Raw genomic sequence first — 25271 nt, 5'->3', positions numbered from 1 at the left:
TGGTGACCTTCAGTAAATATATGATGTATAGAAATGAATAAATGGATGAGTGAATGATATGGATCTTTAGCTGTTTATCTAAAATGAATTTTGAACTTAAGTTTAGGACAAACAACAGAAGTAGTTCAAGTAGTCTTGGGTAGTAATAAAAGTATAGTGCCTTTTCCCTGAATTCACAGATTCTTATATTACAGATATAAAAGTGAACTCAGGGATGAGGAAGTTGAGATCTAAGATATGAAATGATTTGCTCTTGGTTCTGCAGCAAATTTTTGGTGAAGTGAGACCTGAATTTAGTGACCATGCATCTCAGTTAAACTTATTTTCCACAATTTCTCCTATATACTGTGCTGATCAGATCACAACTGTAGTAGACTCTAGAATTCTGAATTCTACACTTAAAGACAAAGAAGACTTGTCTCAGGAAGAGTGATGTAGATGCTAAGACAACGTGGAAAATATATCACGTGAAGAGCAGCCAAAGACATCAGCGATGTTCCACTTGGAAAAGAAAATGCTTGCAGAGGGGCTGTGGCATGAGTTGGGAAAACACAATTTCTGTCTTTACATTTTAAATACATGTCATTATTCCTGTGCTTCAGAGAGGAAAAATAGTAACCATGGATAGAAATCACAGAGAGGTATCAATTCAACATGGTTAAGAATCTTCTGAAAAGTCAGAATTGCCCAAGAATGAAAGTCTCAATGATAAGCAGATATAGGCTGAATGATTACTGTAGGACTGTATTTTGAGTTCTTTAGAGCTCCTTCTTTCTTTATATATCCCTAGGACATTGAATGGTGCTGGGCACAAAGTATGTGCTCATTTAAGATCTACTGTGCATCTTTTAAATGGGATTCTTTCACAGAGCGGGTGAGCACAGAGGTGAACAAGAGTGTATTGTATGAACTCCAGTGGTTTTTCCAACACTTAATATTTATGATCTTTGATAAAAATTCATGTGTGGTAATGTATCAATATCTAACAAAGTGTGTCATTTCATATGTTTAGGAGTCAAAAGTAAGTAGAGTTGTCATTTCTTTTAAATTCTACAAATGCTGGATGTTTTTACTCTTCCTTTGGCAGGAGGAAGGATTTGTTTGCTACAACTACTATCTTACAAAGTAGTCCATGACTAGTTCGATTTTTGTACCTGTTAACCAACTAAACTTCCATGTGGAAGTTTCAAAGAAAATTGCTTCTACCACTATCATAGGAATTATTTATGGAAACACATAAATGGTGGTTATGCCAATAGATTCACACTTTTCAAAGTGATGACTAACCTAAAAAAGCAGGTTTTTCAAAGCCCTAAATCCAGTTTAGAGTTTAGATCATCACCTTTATTTACGTTTTAACAAATATCTTAAGTATCACTTCATAAAACTTATTTTTCACTGAATATTTTATATTCAGAATGTGTTGATTTGATATTTGTAGGTTTTTTTTTTTTTTTTTTGATACAGGAGTGTCATTCCTTTTAGGCCACACACAGAGGTCACTTGAAGGAGACAAAGAGAGCTTTATTTAGATTTACTCATTTTAGCCATGGAAAGCTGTGCAGAGATAAATGAAAATAAGGCAATTATGTGATGCCTTATCTTCATCTTATTTTTTGAGAATTTTCAGATTACTGTTTTCCAAAAAAGTGATCAGACCTATTTGTATGCTCAAATCAAACAAAAATCCATACCAACTTCCCTATAAGATCTTTCAGATGCTATGGGATTAATTTTCTTTCCTATCTCATCATATAAATATGTTCAAAATGGATTTTTCTGGTTTTCTGAAATAGTGTCATCATCTTAGTTCTATTTCAAATAATTATGCTGTGTTAGCCATAAAGCTATTCATGGAGTATTTGGTTGCAAATGTGATTTCTATTCTAAAACAATATACTATAAATATGGTAGGATACCTCTGAGAAGTCACAGTTTTAATGTTTCACATTTAATTTTGTTAATTAAATTTTCCTCCTAGCTGTTAATTCCACTTGTCTAAATGGTATAGATTTTTGCCACTTGTCTATATCTAATATGCAACTTAAAACTTGCTTAGGGCCTTTGATATATGTACTTAACTGGGAGATTCTATACTGCTTCCCAAATAGAAACCAATATCTTTTTTCCCCCTCTCCTTTATGAGAAATAAAACATTTTTTCCCATCCTCTTTTTCTTTGATTTAATTTATATTAATGAAATAATATTATTTCTGCTCTAAGAATGAAAATAGAAGACTAGGAAAGAAAGTTGATGAAATAAGCTGATTCAAAGATCTGAAATATTTTATCCTCACTCAATAAAAAGTAAACTATTTTTCCTTTTTTCCAATAACCATCATTTCCCTTTATCTTGGAATCACTCAAAACCTAGCCACTGAGTCCTGTATGAACTAATATGCTGTCTGAAGATATGGAAAAAGATGAAATACTGGCACTTGCACAGATTTTCTAGTTTGATTATATTTACAGTTATGAAATACCGCACAGTTAAGAATGCCAACTTTTTCTCATCACTGAGTATTTATTATATATAACAAATACATGGGAAAGAAAAAACTATATTGTGTGATATAAATAGTTTATTTACATTACAGAAAAAACATCAAGACAATGTATACTATTTCAAATATATCCATACATAATCAAATATAGCTGTAGTACATGTTTTCATTGGTGTAGATTACCACAAATGCAAGGCAACATGTGTAGATCTCTTGTCTTATTCTTTTGTCTATAATACTGTATTGTGTAGTCCAAGCTCTCGGTAGTCCAGTCACTGTGAAACATGCTCCCTTTAGATTAACCTCGTGGACGCTCTTGTTGTGTTGTCTGAACTGTAGTGCCCTGTGTTTTGCTTCTGTCTGTGAATTCTGTTGCTTCTGGGGCATTTCCTAGAAGGTTGGAAAGTTTACAAATCTTAGTCCAATGCGATTACCTAAAGTTTGGTCCTACAATCACAGAGTGAAGCTGTGGATTACACAATTTGTTAAAATACTTCAGATGAAATAGTTTATCAGTAGGAGTTGGTGATATTTTCAAAAAGTTATGTTTTTTGCTTCTCCTTGCAGGTGTCTTTAAGCTTCTGCTGAGAACTGAATAACAGAGATGGACACTGAAGAACACATCTACCTTGTCTTCTACTGGTTACCCACTAAGGCACAAAGGCTGGACTCAGCACAACACAATCAAATAAGTTGTGAGCTTTTCTGATTTCACATTAAAGGTCTTCAAAAATGCATACTTTAGCTGTACTAAGGATGAGTGTTATATTAGCAGGTCAATGCTGAAAGCTGAAATTCTATCAAACCAGAAAATTAACCAACTGTTAACATCTTGTATGCAATGTAAAAGAATATTGTTTTGGTTGAATCTAATATAATTTTTGTGTATGAATACTATAAGTTAGACACATAACTTAGTACTAATTATGTAGCTTCTATAAAAGGTTAATTTTTAGTGAAATTATTCTGAAAAAGCTCTGATTTAGTACTTTTTTCTTTTGTAATAAACCATACACACAAGAACAATATAAAGTCTACATAAAATCCTATTACAACAAGCTATGAGATATTAGAGACTGTGTAATAATCTACATATACACATGCATATACTTCTTATAGGCAACAGATGTGTGTGCATGTGTGTTGAGTGTTTTTATGGCAAGGATAGATTTGTTGAAATGAGCTTGGAGCTGGAAACAATATTCCCAGAAAGTGAGATCTGAAGATAAAAAGACTGAAAATCCAACTTCTCAACAGGGCAACTCTTTTCATTTTGGAACATGTCTCTAGATGTCCATATTTTTTGTGACACATGTTCTGTTTAAGAGGAGAGCAGGTGTTTGACTAAAATAGTAAGAAAAATAGGGAAAGGAATTAGAAAAAAAGAAAGGTGGAAAAAGAGAAAAGAGGTACATAAGAGAAGACACCAGGTAAGAAAGCCATCAAAACAAAAAGTGAGGAGACCTCTGCTTGGCATGATTTTGTTAATCTCCTAGCAAGTGGATGGGTGGTAATCGGTCTTGACAAGTGTGGCCAGGTCACCAGGGAGGTAGGATTTCTTGGAATTGGGTTGAGGGAGGTGACCTAGTTGGAAAATTTGATTACTAAGCAGAAAGTTTTCAAGTGAACAAAATGAATACACACTGAGAATTGGTGTGGTTTATTGAACGAAATGACTCCTGGAAAGGCTTGGAAAGATCTGGTGATTCTAGAACAACAGATTTATAAAATGTTTTATAATTGTATGAATTGAGTTCATGTGCTATTTTTCCTCCTCAAAAACAAAGAGAGGATAAGTTTTGTTTTAATGAAAAATTTAAAAAGCATATGCCTTTAAGAGGTGGTTTACTCTAATTTGGAGCTCAGTTTAGGTATCCTTGAGCATCAGAATTTATAAAATCCTGGCCAGCCAAGGGGCAGTGTGTGCCATGATTAAAGGCACAGGCTCTAACACTGAACAGCCTGTCTGCCTTCCTTGTTCAGTTATGTGATTTCAGCAATTTTTAGAAAATTCTCATAATTTACAGTCCCTATTTGAAACACAGGAAACTTTCTCTTTGTAATGCTATTAAATCTATTAAGTCTATGTATGTGTATATCTAGACATAGATACACACACACTTTACAAACACACACACACACACACACAGCCCCTCACAGATCAGAACCCTGCAAATTCCTGGTGATTTTACCACATATGGAAATGGAATTGTGTTCAATAGCATAACTGAAAAAATAGGCTACATTTAAATTTTGCATGCTTATCAGTACATGAAATAGCACTCAAATTATGAGATTATGTCCATTAAATACAGGTTTGGTTTTTTATGTATCAGTATTACCTAGATATTAGACAGTTCAAGAACCTAAGAGCAATATGACATAGTTTCCTGTCTTTTCTGTTTTTTCTTTTTACACTCAACATTTTTGCTTTCTTGAGTTATCTTTATTTTCCCCAGAATCTATTTTAATATAATTCATCGACTCAGTTGGCATCTACATGTGAGAGTTGAGCTTATGAACTCAACTTGGCTTAAAGCAACACAAAGCTCCAGCCAATGATCTTCCCTTAAGCCTTTAGGCCTGGTGAGGATTTATGAACCATATTTTGTCTTTTTCAAGAGCAAATGCCACACTTGTCCTCAAAGAAGATAGTGCAATCCAGATACTGAGATGTATTATGGCCTTTATTTTCTAAAGATATGATACTGTCTTTTATTTTCTAGTCTTTTGAAAACAATTTTTGAGAAAGTTTCTGATTTACTATAGAGCTGTAGCAATGAACGAAAGCCTAAATGCCTTGTGAATTTGGCAAAAACCTTGAAAAACGTCCCTGAAACTTTTTAAAGGAGAGTGAAATCAAGTCAGAAACTTAGCTTCAATAACTTCTGGTTGCATTGGATGTAAATGATATGCATTTGGTTTGCAATCTAATTCTTTATTATCAGGGGTTTGCACACGAATGGAATTAGGAAAATATCTGGCCTTTCTCCTTTATGCAAATTCCAATACTAGATATCACTAATCAATCATTGCTTTCCCCTTGAGATGAGACAAAACCTCAGTCTTTCTCTCACCTGGGTCTTCAGGAAATAATTGCTTTCTGATGGAATTCAGGATTTCATATAAAAACTTGTGATATTTGCTTCATATTTCCATGTATCAAATATTTTCATTTATAAAATATAATTTCTCATCACACTTTTTTGCAATTTATGGTAAGAAGCTATTTTGTCATCTTAAGATAAAAATATAGTTGTTGCTTATACTGAGATACCTAAAACTGATTATATCTGAGAGTTATATTTGGAATATAAGTGTTATAAAGGAGAGATATAACTCAATACTTTTCAAGACCTTGTATAACATATTTCCTGACCTTGTTTGACATATTGATCTTTCTGGGTAAAGGTACACTGGTCGTTTAAATAATTTGTTAGTAGTCTGTATGAAGATTGACCTTTCATAGTTGAAAGAGAAAAGCATATTTAAACAAAGTTGACATTATATATTAAACAAGCTTTCATTTAGAAAATAAATAATTATCATCATAACATAAAAATAAGGAAAATAAATTGTACCACTTCAACGTGGCAATCCATGCCTTTCCACTTGGCTGTGGTTTCACAAGGAAGAAATAGGACTTGTAGGGACTGGAAGGCTCTGGAGTCCAGGAAGAGCCTCATAGTTAGAAGGCTTTGCTTTGACAAGGGAGGAACACCACACCCCTATCCCTGGCGGCCACTGGGTACATTACTGACCTTGTAATGCAGAGGACCACCACACAGATGACAGCAATCTGAATCGTTCCAATCACAGCTGCAATTAAGACATACTGAAATCGTACAGGACCAGGAACAACGTATAGAACACTGTAGTCCTTTTTTTCACAGTGTTGTCCCGTATATCCAGCATCACACCTGGAAAAAATGATAGCATCTGGTTACCTGCAGCTGATGGGTTCATTTTTATAGTTGGTCAATAAGCATTTGTCTGTATAATGAAATTAGAATTTTTTTTTTTGGTCTCCCTTTCTAAATAAGCACAACTGTAGATATGGTTCCGAATCACTTTTTTTTTTAAAACAGGATTTCTTTGTGTTTGTAGTTTGGAGGATTCATTATCTATTATTATATTTACAATAATGGATTTTTAAGATGGAAGGATTGCTAGATAATTTGATGACAGCACAGACATATAATACATCTTCAGAAATAATTGCTCTTTCTATGTTTTTTCAGGAGAACTTTGCATCTTATTTAATTTGCTCCTTAATCAACCAATGTTAGTAGAAACATTTGTTTCTGAAGGTATGAATAAAAAATAAGGCTATTTCTTCTGGATAAAACACTCCCTGTGCTGTTATCAGAACAAGTGTTGAAAAATATTAGAATTAAAGGTGTAATAAGAATCACTTCTTTAATTTGCTGGTCATAAAGGTGTATACTGATGTTGGAGAGTTAAATTATATTAGAGAAAAAGATGATTATGATATAATAAAAGCCTGGTGCTATTCGTATGAGAACGAGTGTTGCTCCTTGCTCACTGCAGCTCACCCAAAGGTTCAGGTAAACAATATGTGTATTTTTAAAAATATTTGTTTATTTCTTTATTTGAAAGAGAGAGAGAGAGAGAGAGAGAGAGAGAGAGAGAGAATGTTCCATCTACTGTTTTACTCCCCAAATGGCTAGAATAGCCAGGGCTGGGCCAAGCCAAAGCCAGAGCCAGGAATTCCATCCTGGTCCCCCATGTAGATGGCAGGGGCCAAGCACTTTGGGCTGTCATCTGCTGCCTTCCCAGGAGCATTAGCGGGGAGGGAGTTGATTGGAAATAAGGGAGTAGCCAGGACTCAAGCCGGTACTTTGATTAGGAGATACCAGTGTTGCAAGTGGCAGCTTAACCTACTATACCACAATGCTGGCCCCAAGAAATCTGCATATTAAAGCTGGCATTTGACAATGAAATGAGATAGCAGTCTATTAAAAAATAATTCTAAAGAGAGAATCAAGTGGTCATTGATTTTGTGGAACTATTTCAGTACTTCACTTTGAATTTCTGGGAACTCCATCCTGCCATCTTTCCTTTCTGTGTCAGAAAGGGTTTAATGATGGCGACTCTGCTGATGAGAGGGGCAGCAGGAGTAAGGTCCTGGTCATGCTCACTCTACTGGGCTCCAATTAAAAGGCAGTTACCTGGGTATTCAGTGAAGATAGATAAGAAAGGAGGGCAGTTCTAGATGGTAGATGGGGTAGCGGGCAGAGAGGAGAGAGAAAGAAGGGAGGATCAATTTTTTTTGGCTTCTAAAACACAGCCTACTTTATTATACACCACTTGTATATCAATTTAAATAAAACACTTGTTCATGTTGACTTTACCATCTTCGAGATAGTTTTGTTCTAGACATGAATGATCAGCAGATATTGACACTTATAAGCTACTGCAGACAAACACTATCTTCATGTCTCTACTGAGTGTGAATCTGAGATCTGGCTCTGCATCATCTCACTGTGCAGGGCGCCATAGGCAGCAGACCCATGGAGAACCACGAGTGCCTTGAAAAACCTAGGATTATTATGAACAGATCTGAAGGCATTTGGGAAGGATGACCTCTCTGAAGCAACCATGCTACCTAATGTACATAAGGCCTCACTTGTTTGTTTATTTGATAAAGATTTATTGAGCATCTAATATGAGCTGACATTGTTCTATGTGGAGGGTAAAGAGCAGAGAGGAATACAGAGGAGCCTGTATCTTTAAGGAACATGTAATACTCAAAGTAGAGTTTTCAATTCTAGTGGATGAGTATCTGTGGAGATGTGTTTACATAGTAATTGGTTGTGTAAGGCACATGCATTTGTTTTTGGATTTTTAGTGCATCATACTTGTGTGTGTATGTTTCTGTATACAGGAGAGATGAAGCTTTGCAGCTCATTGCCTATTCAGGCAGAATCCCAACAAATTCTGTATAAACATCTATAACTTACTTTCTACACTTTTGCTTTCTGCATTTTAGAAGTTGAGAAGTGAAAAACCTTACCTGCAAGATGGTTCCTGCATATTGATAGAATGTTCGCACTTCCCATGCATGCAGAAGCCATTGTAGTGCTCTGGACAAGGTATGTGGTGTTCTCTGGCACTTTCTTCTAATTTGTTAGCATTCTCTGTGAACACAGATAAAAGCAAGAACCCCTGTAAATACTTTCTTAGCTCAGTAAGATCAACCAGTACATTAAGAAGCAAAGCTACAGTAGGCATAGGTATTTAAAAGGGCAAGAACTAAAAGGACACGTCTTCAGAAGCAAGAGGGAGAAAGAATTGAAAGACACACATCTTTACAATTGTGTTCAGAGATGAAACTGCAAAATTACCCAGTGCTTTTCATGCAATTTCCTACATCTTTAACAGCCAGTGATGTTTCTCTGAGTTGCCAGCCAGCTTTAATTTTTCTTGTGTAGGGACTGTACATTGATCATAAAATAATACAAGAAGAAATATCCCATTTTTGAATTTCAAAGCCCAGCATAATGTCCCTAAGAGTAAATTGCTGTAATACCTTGATATTTTCTCAATGTGAGAGCTTAAAAGTTAAAATATGGCCATGTTCAACTGTTAAACATTTTCCAAACCAAATGCAAATTTCAACAAATGTATTCTTTTAGGTTCTTTTAATCTACTGGGAACATGATTTGTACTAGCATCCATACATTTTTTTATTGCAAAAAAAGCTACTGAAAGAGAAAATGTTATTTCAAAATCACTTATGTAGATATTCACATAGTACATACTGAAAACCATAAGTATCTATATAAATACACATGCATAATTTTTAAAATTTATTTTATTCATTTGAAAGGCAGAGAGAAAGAGATCTCCTGTTCACTGGTTCATACCCAAAATGCCTGCAACAGCTGAAGATAGGAGCCAGAAATTCAATCTTGGTCTCCCAGGTGGGTGTCAGGGACCCAACTGTTTGAACCATCACCCATTAGCAGGAAACAAATCAGGCATAGGAGCCGGGATTTGAACCTGGGCACTCTGACATGGGATATGGAAATCCCTAGCAGCATCTTAACTGTTATGTCAGAGGCCCACTCCTATAAACGTTTTAATGAATAATGTTTGATCTATGTTAATAATGCTATATGAAATTTGACTTATGATAAAGAAAAGTCTCATATTCCAAAATGAATCCTTCCTATAGTCATTAACAATAATTTTTCTTTTCTTGTGTTTTTATAAAAATAGACAAATATTTTTTTTAACCTTTCTTAATCCAAATGCATTTGCTTCATATATGTATTGGCATCTCTAACTGATCTTTGACTTTTTTAAATGTTCATTTTATGACAAAATAGTTCCCTTTTTTTTCATTTATTTCTATACTCTTAAATCTGATATTCTTCAAGATTTCTGCCCAAATACATGAGAAATAGAAGTTTCTTGAACTCAACCTAAAGACACTATTCAGTTCTACAGCAAATGGTCAGCAGTAATGGAAGATTGTAAGTGAATGACTATTTTATGAGATAGATCATTTCCTATTATTACCACACAGGGCTATATATTTTTACTACAGTATATTCTTATAATTTTTACTGGCAGTCAAGTTTGATGATCATATTCATCAGGAGAAAAAATGCCTCTGGTATTAGTGAATCAGACAAATATATTATTTATATGTAAGTAGAGCTATAAAATATCTATACATTTTAAGATCTATATGCCATCAGCAAAACATTAAAGTTTGAAATAAATTGTTAAATATGTTTAGTGCTTTCTTGTGTAGGGATATTTATGTACATTGTTACAATGGGTAATATTTCAAGTTATGTATCCAAATTGGTAACAGATTTACCATTAAGTATGCTAGAGAGCTTGTACGTGACATTTAAATCATTTGTTTGTTTTATCTCTTTGTCTCCTCAGCTTTGATGGTTACTGATCCTTCATTTGCTTTGTATTTCTACATTGATAAGGACCAATAAATTGAACAAACTGCTTCCGTGGAGAAGACAAGGAATGTATAGAACTTTCTCTCTTGATTTCTCCTCCATTCTTCCAAATGCCTTTGGAATTTTGTGACGTGATGTTTTTGGTAGCAAGTCATATCTACAGTAGACAGAAACTGTAATGGGATAGTATAAAATGAAATTTCCCACTTGCCAACAGGTGACCAAGATGGAAGCAGGACAGCCATGGTATTTACATGCACCGTGAGGCGGGCTGTAGTAACTCATGAATCCATGGAGGAGACTGAGCTTATTTTGGGTAGGGCCAGGGGCTACAAGCAAGAGCAGTCAAACCATGCACCTGCTGTTTAAAGGAGACTTTAGCAGTGGGGTTTGTCAGTCCCACTGCTGATGTAATGAACCAGCACTGATTTTTCCTCTTATTTCTGGATCTTCTTCCCATAACAAACTATTCAACACTTCTATTTAGTGTTTGTTAGTAACCCTTCAGTGCTTCTGCACACCTGCATGCAGAGGAATTTTCTGTGACTTGCCTACATTTCCATTACAAATGTCTTTTCAATCAAAATATTTTTCCCAACACATCTTATTATGGCTATTTTCCTTTCTGTCAGTTGCAAAAGAAGATCAAGAATTTTCTTAACTGAAAATCCATTTTTAGGCCATTTTATTTTTAACACTGTATCTTACCCTATTCTTACAGTTTGTTTCTGGGTTTGTACCATATGCACAATCATGAACTGAAGTCTAAAAGCAAAATAAGAACGTGTTTCAGTGAAGCTGTTGTCTTAGTGTGGTTGAGCTCTGGATATTTTACAAAATTCATTATTTAGCCAGAAGGACCACATAGGAGGGGAAGAGTTTGCATCATAAAATCTGCTAATTAGTTTACAGCATTCCTTGTGAGCTTGGAGTGTTCTGTTATGCTGCTTATAGGATACAGTCAAATAAGGAAGCTGAGAGATTGAAAATAAATAGGTGGAAGAAATGATTCCCAGACAAGAAAATGAGAAATAATCAATATATGTCAACAAATTTATAATATATCCAACCAAGTAAACCAGTTGATTGAAAACTTGAATTATATAACCACTTCTAGCAATGTAATAGACATGGTTTAGAAATGAAATTTAAGTGTATTAAGAACAGTAGATGCACAGAAATCTAATATTCCAAATAAATAAGTGTATGGACTATGTTGAGTATTTGTGATTCTGGATTTTATGTACAATGTGTATTCCAGCAGTGATGAAGCATTTAAAGGTTTAAAATCATATAAAAATGATACTTCAGAAGATTGCATGTTTCCTCCAGTGGCTGACAGTTTAGACATCGATTTCTCTGTCTTCCATTTAAAAAGAGGTTTAATGTAAGCGTTGTACTGTTCCTTCCAAGAGAGATAGTGGTGATGTTAGAAACCCTTCATGTCTCTGTTTAAAATCCTCAACCAGCTTCCTGTTTAAATGTTTACAACTGGGTACTTTTGAGAGAGATCTTGACCCTTTTAGAAACAATTTCTGGTATAATCTGAGTTATTTGCGGCAGAGCTAATAGGTCTGTATGTCCATTGCTAGTCAACACTCCAGTCAAGAGCTTTTGAAGTGGGCTGTTCTATATAGCACAGCAACACATATTGTTTCCATCCTGTGCTTTCAGGGAAAACTACAGGGAAAGTCAAAGAGACAGAGAGTGGTGAATGGCAAGGACTTGCATTACCTCAAGTTAAGTAAGTTAAGTGGGCAGAAATGGGGCAGAGCTAGACTCAGTAGTTCAGACAAATCAATAGAGCTGTGTGTGTGTGTGTGTGTGTGTGTGCGTTGTGTGCCTCTGTGTGTGTGCCTGTATACCACTATTCCTGGCTTCCTTTCCCTAAAAAAACGTACGAACAAGAAGATGCTCAGAGAATTAATCTATCAACGTAACACATTATTGATCGAAGTAGAAATATAACAGTGTAGAATTTGATGAAAACTGTCAATATTTTTAAGTAAGCAATATTTTCTTTTGGACAATGGTTAGAATGTGGCCAGAGCAGTTCTGAACCAAGTTGTGTTATTTTTTTCAAGTGCTCTCCAGGTTCTTGTGTCCTGAAAAGTCAACTTGAACTTGCAAACCCAAAACCCCAATTGCAGAGATAGATATACCAGACTATTAGTGTCTGATGTTATTAAATATTTACTCAGTCTACCTGTTTCTTTCATTTTGAGGCTCTATTCTCTAAATAGTCTTAAAACAATTTGATGTCTACATAGCCTACAAATTGAGAATGATGTTCACAGTAGAAGATGGATATCTTATCCATCTGACAGTTACACATTTCATTTAGTGAACTGAGTGCTTCCAAATTTCTGTGTTTTTCCTTTGGAGGAGGCATAAGTCAACCTTCCTCAGCCCACTGAGTTTTAGGGTTTTGTAGGATCAAACTTCTGCACCCATAGGCTGTGAGGCCTTTTGGGGGCTGGTTACACACCATTTCTCTGGCAATAGACTCACTTCCTTTTAACCAGGCCTTGCTTTCAAATATATACAAATCCCTTATGCCACTGATTCCCCAGGAACAGTGTGAAGCAATTTAAGGATTTCCGAGTAAGTTAAAAGATTCTACAGTGAAGGTAATGTCAAGGTTTTAGTGAGGCAGAGTTCTACTGTACATTCTTAAACAAGCGTGTTCAGGAAGGGGATGAGCTCTATAGAAGTAGCACATTTCCAGTGGTATTAAAAAGGAGCTGTGTTACCATTTCTCAGAGAAGTCACAGGCTGTTAGTGTACAGTAGATCAGATTATTTCAGACCTCTGGGTTCTTTGAACCCTGAGGGTAATATTCATTTCTATTGATAATATTTACTTCTAACAAATTACTATTAAATATTTACTAATATTTATTGTAAAATACTATTTTTGATATCCTGAAGTAGAATGGAGAAATAGAGACAGTTTTTAGGTATATTAAACAAAATAAATCATTTTTGCCTTAATTATGGGAACATTTACTTTTCCCAAGAGCATAAATTATCTTGAAGTTTGTGTCTGTAATTTAGACATTCTAGCAAAAAGTGACTTTTATTATTTACCACCTTTCTTTGGGTGAACAATATGTTTTTTGAATTAAAATTCAATTTTTAACACTATGCTTTAACATCACACTTTATCTTGACAAGCCACGTGCATGTGAGCAGTGCAGTTTGGCTTATTATCTTTTCAAGTATCTCTTACTGTGGGCACACAAAATACATATTGCTTTTCTAGAAAATCAACATTTTCAGTGTTGAATCTACTTATATAATGCTGCTATTTTTCATATTTAGTGATAATATGAGGAAACTCCCGCACTGAAATATTCATATTCTTAAACATTTGTTGCAATTTTCTTAATTTTACATTTTTCCTATTTATTGCCATATCTCCAAAGCAATTGGAAGCTAATTTTATTTAGCCAACTAGGAAAAGAATAACCATGTTACTCTCCATTATATTTGCATTATTCCTGGGACAGATATAAATTGTGAATCTGAAGGAAAGTCATGATCCTCCCTGTTGTTGACTAGAGCTGGTTTCAGAGAAGATGTAGAATTCTTATGATTTCTCTCCTTATCTTATCAGGTATAAACATACGAGGTGGCAGTGAAACCTCACAGCTAGCTTGAATTGCAACTGAAGTTTCTTTAAAGACCAGAAAAGTGTTCCTATTGAATGGATTCTGAATGTAATGCAATATGAATTCTTGCAACATAACAAATCCCATAATAGCCTCACCTGCTGTCACTGTTTCTTCAAGGCAAGATGAGTAGATGAGAAGAGTCTCTCCTTTTTTAAGCCTCTAGGACGGAGACCCAAATAAGAATACTAACTAGAAGTGACAACTTAGTACAATGAACTTGGAGATATTTAAGTGCACAATTCATTCCCAAGGTTTGAAAAGAGCAGAGACTATCATAGCATTCCTAGTGATTTAATTTCTGTGTAGACTAAGAAAAATAACTCTTCCAAATAGACACTGTATCCTTCAACTGCTACAAATTTAACATTTCTTCTGCAAGTGGAACATTGCCTTGTTTTTTCAGAAGAATAATTGAAACTACCTCGTTCTGAAACTTTGCCACTGTATCAGTTGGAAGCACCATGAATGGAAGTAGAGACAGATTATCCCACCCACTGACCAGGCAGTCATATAAAACTTGAAATTTGGTTATCCATGTCAATGCTTGTGTATGTAAATATTTGTATTGGACATAACACTAAAATAAAGTATGGGGCCAGCACTGTGGCATAGCAGGTAAAGCCACTGCCTACAGTGCCGGCATCCCATATGGGGGCCAGTCCGAGTCCCAGCTGCTCCACTTCCGATCCAACTCTCTGCTGTGGCCTGGTAAAGCAGTAGAAAATGGTCCAAGTCCTGCACCCACAAGGGAGACCCGGAACAAGCTCCTGGCTCCTGACTATGGATTGTCTCATCTCTGGTTGTTACGGTCATCTGGGGAGTGAACCATTGGTTGGAAGACCTATCTCTCTCTCTCTCTCTCTGCTTCTCTGTAACTTTAACTTTCAAATAAATAAATAAATCTTTAAAAAATAAATAAATAAAAATAAAGTTGAAGAAAACCAATTTTCATGTTACTTTTTCACTCTCAAGCAAGGCCTTGATATCATTAATCAAGAATTTCTTGGATATATGAAATTGGAAAAGGCACCAGCACCTGAAATATAAGCAGCAGTTTGGTGGGCTGGGGTGGTTGAAATCCAACAATACTGTATGGTTATCTGCATAGGCTTCTATTATCTCAGTTTCTACAGGTAATATATTTACATAGACAAACACTGAGAAATCTGAAGTTGTGGTTCAAAAATCTATATGTAACATTTCAACTTATGATACCCAAATACAATTTTTATAATTCAAAAATTTGGTTTAACAAAGATTAATACAGATCAGGCTAGACATTGTGCACCTCCGAGAAAAAAGTAAATACTTTTGCTTGTTATTAGGAGCAAAGTAGGCAAATCTGCAACTTCTTGCTCTACTTTTTTTTTTTTTTTTTTTTTGGACAGGCAGAGTTAGACAGTGAGAGAGAGACAAAGAGAAAGGTCTTCCTTCCGTTGGTTCACCCCCCAAGTGGCCGCTGCAGCCAGCGTGTTGCGGCCAGTGTGCTGAGCCGATCCAAAGCCAGGAGCCAGGTGCTTCCTCCTGGTCTCCCGTGCAGGTGCAGGGCCCAAGGACCTGGGCCATCCTCCACTGCACTCCCGGGCCACAGTAGAATTGGACTGGAAGAGGAGCAACCGGGACAGAATCTGGCGCCCCAACTGGGACTAGAACCTGGTGTGCCGGTGCCACAGGCGGAGAATTAGCCTAGTGAGCTGTGGTGCCAGCCGCTTGCTCTACTTTTTGACTCAGAAATGCCTTGTCTGGTACTGGATGGCAGATTGACCTCAAAGAATGAAGACAGAAGGCAAGTGGGAGAATCTGGATTCTGCCTCTAATGGGCCAGTTCAGACCTCACTATTCAATCAAGAGCTTAGTAATGCTCAGTAAGTGGGCAACTCCCACAGGTTTAGAGGATTTAGCTGGAAGATCCTTTAAAAATACAACATTTCTGAGATGTCTTGAGATGTCTTTGACAACATTTCTGTGTAAGTATTAGGCCTTGCGAAGAAGTAGGAATCTATGGTTCATTAGTCTCTTGGGAGTTCAGAGCTGGAATTGCCTTAAGCTTATCTGGGGCAATTTGCAACAGATTTCCCACTGAGTTTTCTCTGCAGTATCTCTTCTTACATCCCGGATTCTCTTAGAAGACAAAGTTTGCTATAAACCTCAGAGAAAGAAAAAATATGGAGCACCATTTTATACCAAGAATATCCTTCCTTTCTCTTGATCTAAAGCAATGTCTTTCTGGCCAAATTTATTTGCTTAGTAGCTAAACTGGGTATTCTTTCTTAGTGGATTTCTTTGGTGACAATGCTAAAAATGATGCTAAGTGATAGAAGAAAGAAGCAGTGCGTTCAGGTCTCATCCACATTAGCCTTTCGGGTTACATGAGTCAAGCTATTTTCTCTTTATGCTGCATATACTGAAATGAATAAGGAAGTATCTAAACTAAACTTTCTCAGGTTAACACATTTGTTTTCCTCTGTAACCCTGAAGTTACCCATCAGCAGAGAGCAAGGATGGTGAGGATGGGGTATGTACTGGGACTCAGTGAAAGCAAAGGTTTTAGTAACATTTATGGAAACAAAAACCAGAACATTTTTAATTGATCTTGCAAATGTTTTTTGAGTAACCACTATGTGTCTCACAGTGTTATGGACAATATATCTATTGATTCAGCTTGTTATTTTCCAAGTACAACTAAGAAAATAGACTCTTAGCACAAGATAATAAATGTATCCAGTATTGAAACTATCCAAGGGAGCATCATTGTGTTAAGGCTTAACATGATAAACATGTGTTGCTTATAGAAATCCTTTAAGGTAGATTTATAAAATTCCCATTTTTGTATTGATTAGGAACATGAAGGATACATAGATACATTATTTGTCTTATGGATTTTTACAATTGATAAACATAACTTTGGTCAATATGAAGCTTTTTCTAGGGTAACATACAACATGCAGTTAGAACCTGTTAAACACAAGACAACATCTGGCTTTCATATTTTATGTGTGGCTTGTTCCTCATGACTCCTGACTCATTCGACCCACCTAGAGCCTATTGCTGATAGAAAAAAACTCGCTGTTTTCCTTCTTTTGTCCTAAGAGAGGAATCTTGCTTACGATGAATGAATACCAACCCTTCCATTCTCAAGAGCTCTATCAATTATCTGCTTTTTCCCTAGTTTACAACTCTCCCTAACTAATCTCTTGCTCTTGTCCTTCTGCACTTTAACATGTTCAGATGGCTTGACTTCCTTTGTAAATAAAAATGTATTACCTCTCTTAATTCATGTCCTTCGGCAGACCTTTCTCCTTTCCTCCTAGACAGCTAAACTTCTGCAAAGTGTGGTCTGTGCTCCTTTTCATCACTTCCTGAAAGAACTCCCATTTATTTTTTAATCTGCAGCTCGGTGGTCACTCCTTTCAGACACACTGTAGTGACCAGGGTCACCCGAAGATCTCTGTTGCTTAAAAAAGCAATCTCTTCTCGATCTCAGCCTTCCCATTTCCCTCTTGCTGAACCCTGTCTTCCCTGGGTGTCCACGATACCACCTGCCTTTTATTTCATTTTGCTTGCTCCTTCCTACTTTGTTTTGTAGCCTCCTTTTTTTCTAACTGACTCTTCAAGGGTTGATGCTTTCCTAAGGATTTTTCTTTTGTTACACTTTGAACATTCTCCCTGAGAAAGGGTTTATCCTCACTCAAGGCTTCTATTGTCCCCAACTACATTGGACTTCCAAATGTTGATCAGTCAGCCCAGGCCACCTTCCTACAAGGCAATCACATTTTCTGGAGTTTCTTAGCTATGAATCAGAGTGTCTGGTGCTTCCAGGCACCTCAAACTCATCAGACTTGTCCCACTTCCTTGCCTTGTTTCTTTTCCTAGGCATCTTCATCCACTCCTTGACCCAAACCAGAAATCTGCATTTCACTGAGTAAATCACTAAGTCCTGTGGTTTCTGCTTCTTCAACATCTCCCAAATTTCTCTATTTTTCTTCTACTGCTATTAACTTAAGTGAGATCACTGAAGTCACTACCTCTTAGCAAATCACCTTGCGTCAATCTCCCAATCAATTCTTCACACTGGAGCCAGCGTGATTTTTCCAGAAGAAAAATGTGAGCACATCCTGGTCTCCTAAAATGCCCCGAAATAAACAATTCTCCAGTTACTCCTCATTATTCCTTCAATGAATCAAACTTTCACATTACCTAGGAGACCATTCAGGATCCTGCTCCAGCTTCTCAATCCTCCCCATTTATAACTCTCTTGCCTCCTCCTGTATTCATCATATGAAATTTCTCTCTCTCCTCTGAGACTTTCCATATGCTGTTCCTTTTGCCTAGATACCCATTTCTTCCCTTCTACCTGCCAAACGGCCACTCTTCAATCATCACTGATGTTCCTTCCTCCCTGAAGGTTCTGTGGTGGTCTCCCATGCCCCCTCAGTCTGGGCTTACTGCTCCATGTACCTAAAACCACTCTTTACTTGTCTGTGTGACTAATTTGCAAAGGGAAGACCTATATTTACTTAGCACAGAAAATAAGATGCACACAGTTTTAAAATAAAACTTTCCTTAACTTTTTCCTTTGACATGGTTGCCCATTATGGAGAAGTTGCCAGAAAAATACCCAGAAGTGATGGCAGACGAAAAGGATCTTAATCTCGTGTCATGAGAACAACTTCTGTAGGGGGAGGGTAGCATGTCAGTGAATGACTGAGGGGACAGTGACAAATGCCTTAAGAAGGCATGTCTGCGGGAGGAAGACAGCTGCAGACCCTGTGGAAATGGAACTGTGCAATGCAACATGATCTCTTCTTCCCACAACTTCTGGTGGAGCTAACAGAGATGAGCAGATCATCCAGGTTTTCAAATAACATCCCCTGGGCTAGCATTGTGGTGCAGCCAACAACTTCCCTTGACACAGGCATATTCCATATTGGAGTGTTAGTTTGAGTCCCAGCTCCACCACTTCTGATCCAACTTCCTACTAATGTACTTGGGAAGTCAGCAGAAGGTGACGCAAGGGTTTGGGTCCCTGCCCCCTATGTGGGAGACCTGGATGATTTAGCCTGGCCCAGCTCTGGCTGTCATAGTTATTTGGGGCAGTGAACCAGCAGATGGAAGATTTCTCTCTCTCTCTTTCTCTTAATCTCTCTCTCTCTCTCTCTTACTCTGCTTTTCAAATAAATGAAATAAATCTTTTGTTTGGTGGAGAGTTAAGCTTGTGATTATAAAATAAACTGAAAGTATGTCATTGTGAAAATTAAAAGACAAAATATGAAAGAGGAGAGAGAGTGGGAACATGGATGGGAGAGGGGGTAGGATGGGAAATATCACTATTCTAAATCTGTATATATGAAATATATGAAACTTGTTCACCTTATATAAATAAAATGATTAAAATAAATATTAAAAATAGTACCCCCTCTGTTAACTAAGGATGTGTGATTCTAAAAGAAAGGATTTTTAAAAGATATACTTGTTACTTAACTTATTTATTTATTAATTTGAAAGGAAGAGTTAGAGAGTGAGAAAGAGAGCAAGAGAGCTTCCATCTGCTGGTTCAAATGGCTAGCAGAGGCCAGGGCTGGGCCAGGCCAAAGCCAGAACCCAAGAGTCTCTTCCTAGTCTCCTACATGGGTACAGGGGTCCAAGGACTTGCTCCATCCTCTGCTGCTTTTCCCAGGCATATTAGCTGGAAGCTGGATTGGAAGTGAGCAGCCCAGAACTTGAACTGGTACCCACATGGGATGCTGGCAGTGCAGACGGCACCTTAACCTGCTGTCCCATAGCCTCAAGAAAGAATTTATAACCACCTTTATAGATTATATAATTTGGGAACTTTAGCTCCTTTAGGTGGAAAAAATGATACCTGTATGCATGGCATACCTCAAAACTCACACTGGAACTATAAACCACCAGCTCTGAATTCATAGATTCTAATTTGGCCATGAACTCTGTGTCTATTGTATTATCCAGAAGTGAAAAGTGGTGAAGGAATGAGGAAATTTTCATTAAAATCAAAACAAAAAGCAGACAAGTATATTTCAAAACAGAAACTAGGAGTATAAATTAGTAGAACATTTTCATTATGTGCCTGTTTCTGAAAACAACCTTGCACTGATTCTCACGCTTAAAAATATTTATAATGATAGATGATGAACACCAAACTCTAAGTGAAGACATACTTGGAGGTATTGCAATGAGTAAGGCTAGCAATCAGCTTAGTTTTCCATAAGAGCACTTTAAAAGAACTGGAGAGCTTTTATAGTTTCTTAAATTCAAGAAATGAAAGGCATAGCTTTTACTCTTCAGTAAGCTTTTGTGAGCAGAGTCTCAGAAGTTCTGGAGAAAAGACACTAGGATTAATATAAAATTCTCTATGGAGACAGGTTTAAAGCTGAAATTCTGGAAAAAATAAAAGGAAATAAATAGAACTTTCATAAAACTGGGGGTAATAGTAATTTTAAAAGCTGGAAATTGTTTGTATTATTTAACTGGAATATTTCAGTTTAATGTTTAATTCAAAACATTAGCAAACTTCCTAGTGTAGAAACTGTAGACATCCACAGCCCAGCAATGCTGGATATCTGAGCAGCATTTACAGATCCAGCCCTTTAGTGCTTGGATGTCAGGGAATCCTCTCAGACACTCCAGATGCTCCAACACCCCTTTCAGAAGTACATGGCTGTGTGCTCGACACTGCCTGTCCCAGTGCAGACTCACCTCCACTGCTTGTGCAAAATGAAATCCCAGGTTTTTGTTCTGATCAACTGAGTCAGATTTAACAGCTAAGGAGCCTGGATCCCTTTTCTGAAAAAGTTGTTTTTCACTGACACAGAATTGTACATATTTTTGTACTCGTTTATGACACATTAATAATTAGACATTTGATGTTTTGATATATGTGCATATTATGCAATAATAAAAACAGAAAAATTACCATATCCCTCACCCAAAACATTTATTATTTCTTTGTGGGGAAAATATTCAAACCCCTCATCTAGCTATTTTGAAATACATTGCACATTATTGGTAACTATAGTCCTGTTTTAGTAGGAATACATTTTGCATCCATCCTTTCCCCAAGCACTCTGAGGAATTCTGGTGCTCACAGGATGTGGATCACAAAGCTCCTGTCCTCCTCTAGGCATTTATCCTCCTCTCTCTTTGTCCTCAGCCATCTGATCGATGCTGGGTTTTCTGGGCCCTGATTTCCCCTTCTTGCCCTGGTTACTGCCCTATAGCTGGACACCTCCCTGCTCCCAGGTCTATCTTGCCTGTTCTGCTACGAAGTGCCAATCTCAGTCACAGTCCATGAGTGTATGTGCGCCGTTTTGCCGTTTGCTGCTCTTCCTGTGTCCACCTGTGGAATTCCTTGGAAGTCTTCAATGGCCTTCAGCTTGCCAGGCCTTGCTAACCTTGGGTAGTAAGTCTGAACAATTTCATTGCAGAATACCTTTGCCTCTTTTGAGAACAGAGTGCTCAAAGAATAGGCTATCTCCAGTGCCAACATCAGTGAGAAACTTCCACATTTTATCAAATTTTGAGCATCCTGGGACCAGTTTTTCCAATGTCCAGGCTTCTTTAATGACTCTGTTGGATAATGAATGAAATAACAAGAACTCCCTGTGTGAAAGCAAATGAAGCATCCTCTTGGATACAGAAACAAATAACAGCTGAAAAAGGTGCAGATTATACCAATGTTTATGATTGCTTCAATTTCCAAGCAGTAGAGGACAGTGAGTCAATAGTTGATATCTATATAAATTCTGCTAGGCTGCAGAAAGTATAAAGACATAAGAAAGGCAATAGGAGCAGGAAAGAAGGCAAAGAGAGGGAAATAAATGGAAACAAAATCAGCATGAATGGCCATGTGACAACTGGGGGAAATGATGCTACAACACAGAGCAGGTGTTGACAGCAGAAGATCAAGGACAGCTCTTCAGCTTCATAGGGCAAAACAAACAGCCACCTGTGCTTCTAAATTGCAAGGCTTAAGGACATAGGACACACTCTCCAGGCATAGTTCTCCAAGTAGGTGCATTGTTCATGATGCAGCAGGCCTCATGGAAAAAGGGACAGGCAATAAAACAAGTTCAAAAAGAGTTAGTTAACAAAACTCCACAGATTTCTTCACCTTGTTTCCTCATAACCCTTAAAATGCTAACTTCCATTGTGAGATGCCAAGGGATGATGTACGTTATGGAATGATCACCTGTCTATGGACTCTCCTTCTTCTTTGGAAAGATATTTTGTGGGCTATTCCATTGGACTTCATTCTGGGAAACACTGCATTAGACCACAGAATCTCCAAATTTTTCATATCACACAGTATACACAAAGAAAACAATAATATTCATTTTTGGAATTCCAGCTACCAAAGCCACCTGAAGGATCAAGGGGAATCCGTGCATTAACATACCTGGCACTCATTCAGGTGACACAAGCAAGCTTCACACTGCATTACACTCTCTCTTAGAACAGAGACTGTGAGACTGTGTATATTTATTGTGGTATCTCTAGGATTTATAACAGGGACTGGCACAAAGTGGGTGTTCAATATGTAGCTTGAATTAATTAAAGCGTAGTATAAGTGTAAGAGACATGATCAGCATCTACTTGAAACTCAGTGTGGTGGTTTAAAAAAAAATAATGCCTCCAGGTTGTTTGCATCAGAGGCAGCTGCACTTAGATGATGCACCCATCAAGGCAGATCCAAGCCTACCTCAGGTGACAAAGTAAGGTACAATTATGATGGGGAACTCTACTCAGCAGAATGCATAGTTCTGTATGAGGGAACTAGGCGCACAGGTGGAAGCCATATTTGCTATGTGCTCCAGTCTTCCTCAGTGAAAAGCAGAAATATGGAGGGAAAAAAGGTGTTTCTTGTCATAAAGGACAAGAAATGTATCTATAAATGTTTTGAAAGGACAAATTCAGGCATATATTGTAGGTTGCATATTTCTCCCGTATGATGTCATGGCCTAGTAAGGGCAATTAGAAAATTTATTGTGTAGATTTGGATAAATTTACAAATCTGGAATATTGCCATCCTATAGTACTTGACCTAATTAATAGAAGTAATTCTCATTGATAGGGCTAGAAGGTATATTCTCCTGATACTCAAGGATATTCAAGGATATGACAAGATGCATTTAAGAAACGATGCAGCTGATTATGCTGTGAATATTTCCTAACTTGGGTCTGATGTTTCAAATTAGCCTTCTAGGTACAATTGATAATGAAAAGATAAGGAATCACTTCTAAGAACTGCGTAGTTTTGCTAAGAAGTAACTCCTGAACATAGCATAATCTTTTTGAACAGTTTAACAATGTTAAAATGTTATTCTGTTTTGATGACATCTCACAGTTCTGTTTTGGTACATTTTAATGAATCAAATATTCTTGTTCAAGCAGAATAGGACTGTCATTGCAGGAGGTATTGCTTCCTAAAATGAAATTTTTAATGATGTGATTAGAAATCCATCATAAATTTCCATACTGTTCCTCTATTTAATCTGTTCTAGAGACATAATAATACCAACAAACATGTATTTGTAAGCCTAGTATTACTTTTCTTTTTCTGCCAGTAAAATCTGACAGCTAGTGACTGCTAAGACAACCAAAATTTTATTGGTTTCTGCCCTTGGATAAGGCATATTCTCCCCAAATTCACATCTATCTGGAACCTCAGAATGTGATCTCATTTGGATGAGGTAATACCAGATTAAGCGGGGCCATAATCCAGGGACTGGTGTGGTGTTCCTGTAAGAAGGCCATGTGAATACTCAAAAGTAGGTCCCATGAAGACGCAGGCAGAAATTGGACTATGTTGCTGCACACCAAAGCAGGCAGGGCTGGAAGGGGTGAAGAGCCACTCTGCATTTGAGGCTGCAGGAATTGTGGACAGGTGAATTTCGGACATTCAACCTCTAGAACTATGAGATAATACATTTCTGTTACATAACCTGGTTTGTGGTTATTTGTTAAGGGAGCAGCCAAAAACAAATACAGTTATATTTCCCCACTAAGCTCTTCCACCGATGAAGTATATGTTTTAATAGTTCATATGGCATCAATCAATGTATATGCACTGAATGACTGTTTGAGAGGTGGGGGAAACTGACAGGGCCTTCCTGACTTATTAATGTGTCTTATAAGAAAGGCAGTGATCTTACATTTCTCATTTTTTCTACTTTTATTGGAAGGAAGCAAATGAGCAAGAAGCAATCTGATATCAAAATCCGTTTCAAGAAAAAAGATTCTGGGTCACATCTGGGGTATGAGTTCCTGTATTACCTCTGTTTGCATTTTCAGAATACCTGAATAACTGATGCTCATAAAGAATTCTGACTCATTATTAAAATGTTGGAGTTTACTTAGCAACTTTTTTTTAAAGAAAGATGAGCGTTTTCTTTTTCCTTTTTTAAAAATCTAGGACAACTCGTTCCCCCTCACTCCCCAAGTATTTTAAATAGTTATGGATTTGCTCTTTTTTTTTTCTTCCCAGTTTTGAACAATTGATTTGCTTCTCACATTTCCTTAATTTCTGGGCAGGAACTATTTTAGAAATAGTTAAGGATCTGATGTGTTCTAAATTTTTTTTTCACTTGAACACCATTTAGAGCTTGAAGTAGGGTATTAACTAAATGATGTATTGTAGTCTCATAGTGTTAGTCTATGTTTTAACAAGTATAACACACTCTGAGTGTATAATTTGCACTCTCCAAGTACCTGGTTAACCACTCAGGAATCAATAGGGGTTCTAAGACATGTACAAACTTCAATTTGGAGAGAGTCAAACATCTAACTTGCTCATAGAAATACAAGAGTTGACATTTAGAGTTGGGTCTTGCAGATAATCATTTATTTTGCAACAGAGATGTATGCAATGGATATGGTCAAATATGGTAGTGGAGTGTGACATAGGTCTCTTGTTTTCATTAACATCATCAATGCCAACCTATAACTTTTGGCTCTTGGCATGTGACCATGTTGGCTTTTGTCTCCAGAGAAGATAAAAATTGCATTTTCTCTCATGAGGCTTCTAAATTTACTAGAATTTGACTCTGCTTTTACCTAATTTATTCATCAGTGGCTTATTTCACTTTAAGAATAATTGACTGGTGGCCGGCACTATGACAT

At 36.9% G+C, this 25271-nt stretch overlaps 1 protein-coding gene and 1 long non-coding RNA gene across 4 annotated transcripts in view; one reads left to right on the top strand and one right to left on the bottom strand.

Moving 5' to 3' along the window:
- The window catches only part of LOC103348803 (uncharacterized), an 80961-nt gene extending 70437 nt beyond the window's left edge, over positions 1–10524 (top strand). The window contains exons 3-8 of one of the 2 annotated variants that reach the window (XR_007920331.2): positions 3072–3199; positions 6746–6814; positions 8518–8620; positions 9358–9451; positions 9911–10006; positions 10431–10524. This is a non-coding gene — a long non-coding RNA (uncharacterized lncRNA). The remainder of the gene's footprint in view (positions 1–3071; positions 3200–6745; positions 6815–8517; positions 8621–9357; positions 9452–9910; positions 10007–10430) is intronic. The other variant, XR_517105.3, reaches the window with a different exon arrangement.
- TMEFF2 (transmembrane protein with EGF like and two follistatin like domains 2) overlaps positions 2491–25271 on the bottom strand; it is a 273922-nt gene continuing 251141 nt past the window's right edge. For both annotated transcript variants that reach the window (XM_008258851.4, XM_002712353.5), the window contains 3 exons: positions 8542–8665; positions 6266–6424; positions 2491–2894 (listed from right to left, as the gene is read on the bottom strand). In XM_008258851.4, coding sequence (XP_008257073.1) covers positions 2798–2894; positions 6266–6424; positions 8542–8665 — 380 coding nt within the window. In that variant the 3' untranslated portion in view covers positions 2491–2797. The remainder of the gene's footprint in view (positions 2895–6265; positions 6425–8541; positions 8666–25271) is intronic.

This window comes from Oryctolagus cuniculus, chromosome 3 (genome assembly GCF_964237555.1).
Source record: "Oryctolagus cuniculus chromosome 3, mOryCun1.1, whole genome shotgun sequence".
Classification (NCBI taxonomy): domain Eukaryota; kingdom Metazoa; phylum Chordata; class Mammalia; order Lagomorpha; family Leporidae; genus Oryctolagus; species Oryctolagus cuniculus.
This window is presented reverse-complemented; position numbering and strand designations above follow the sequence as displayed.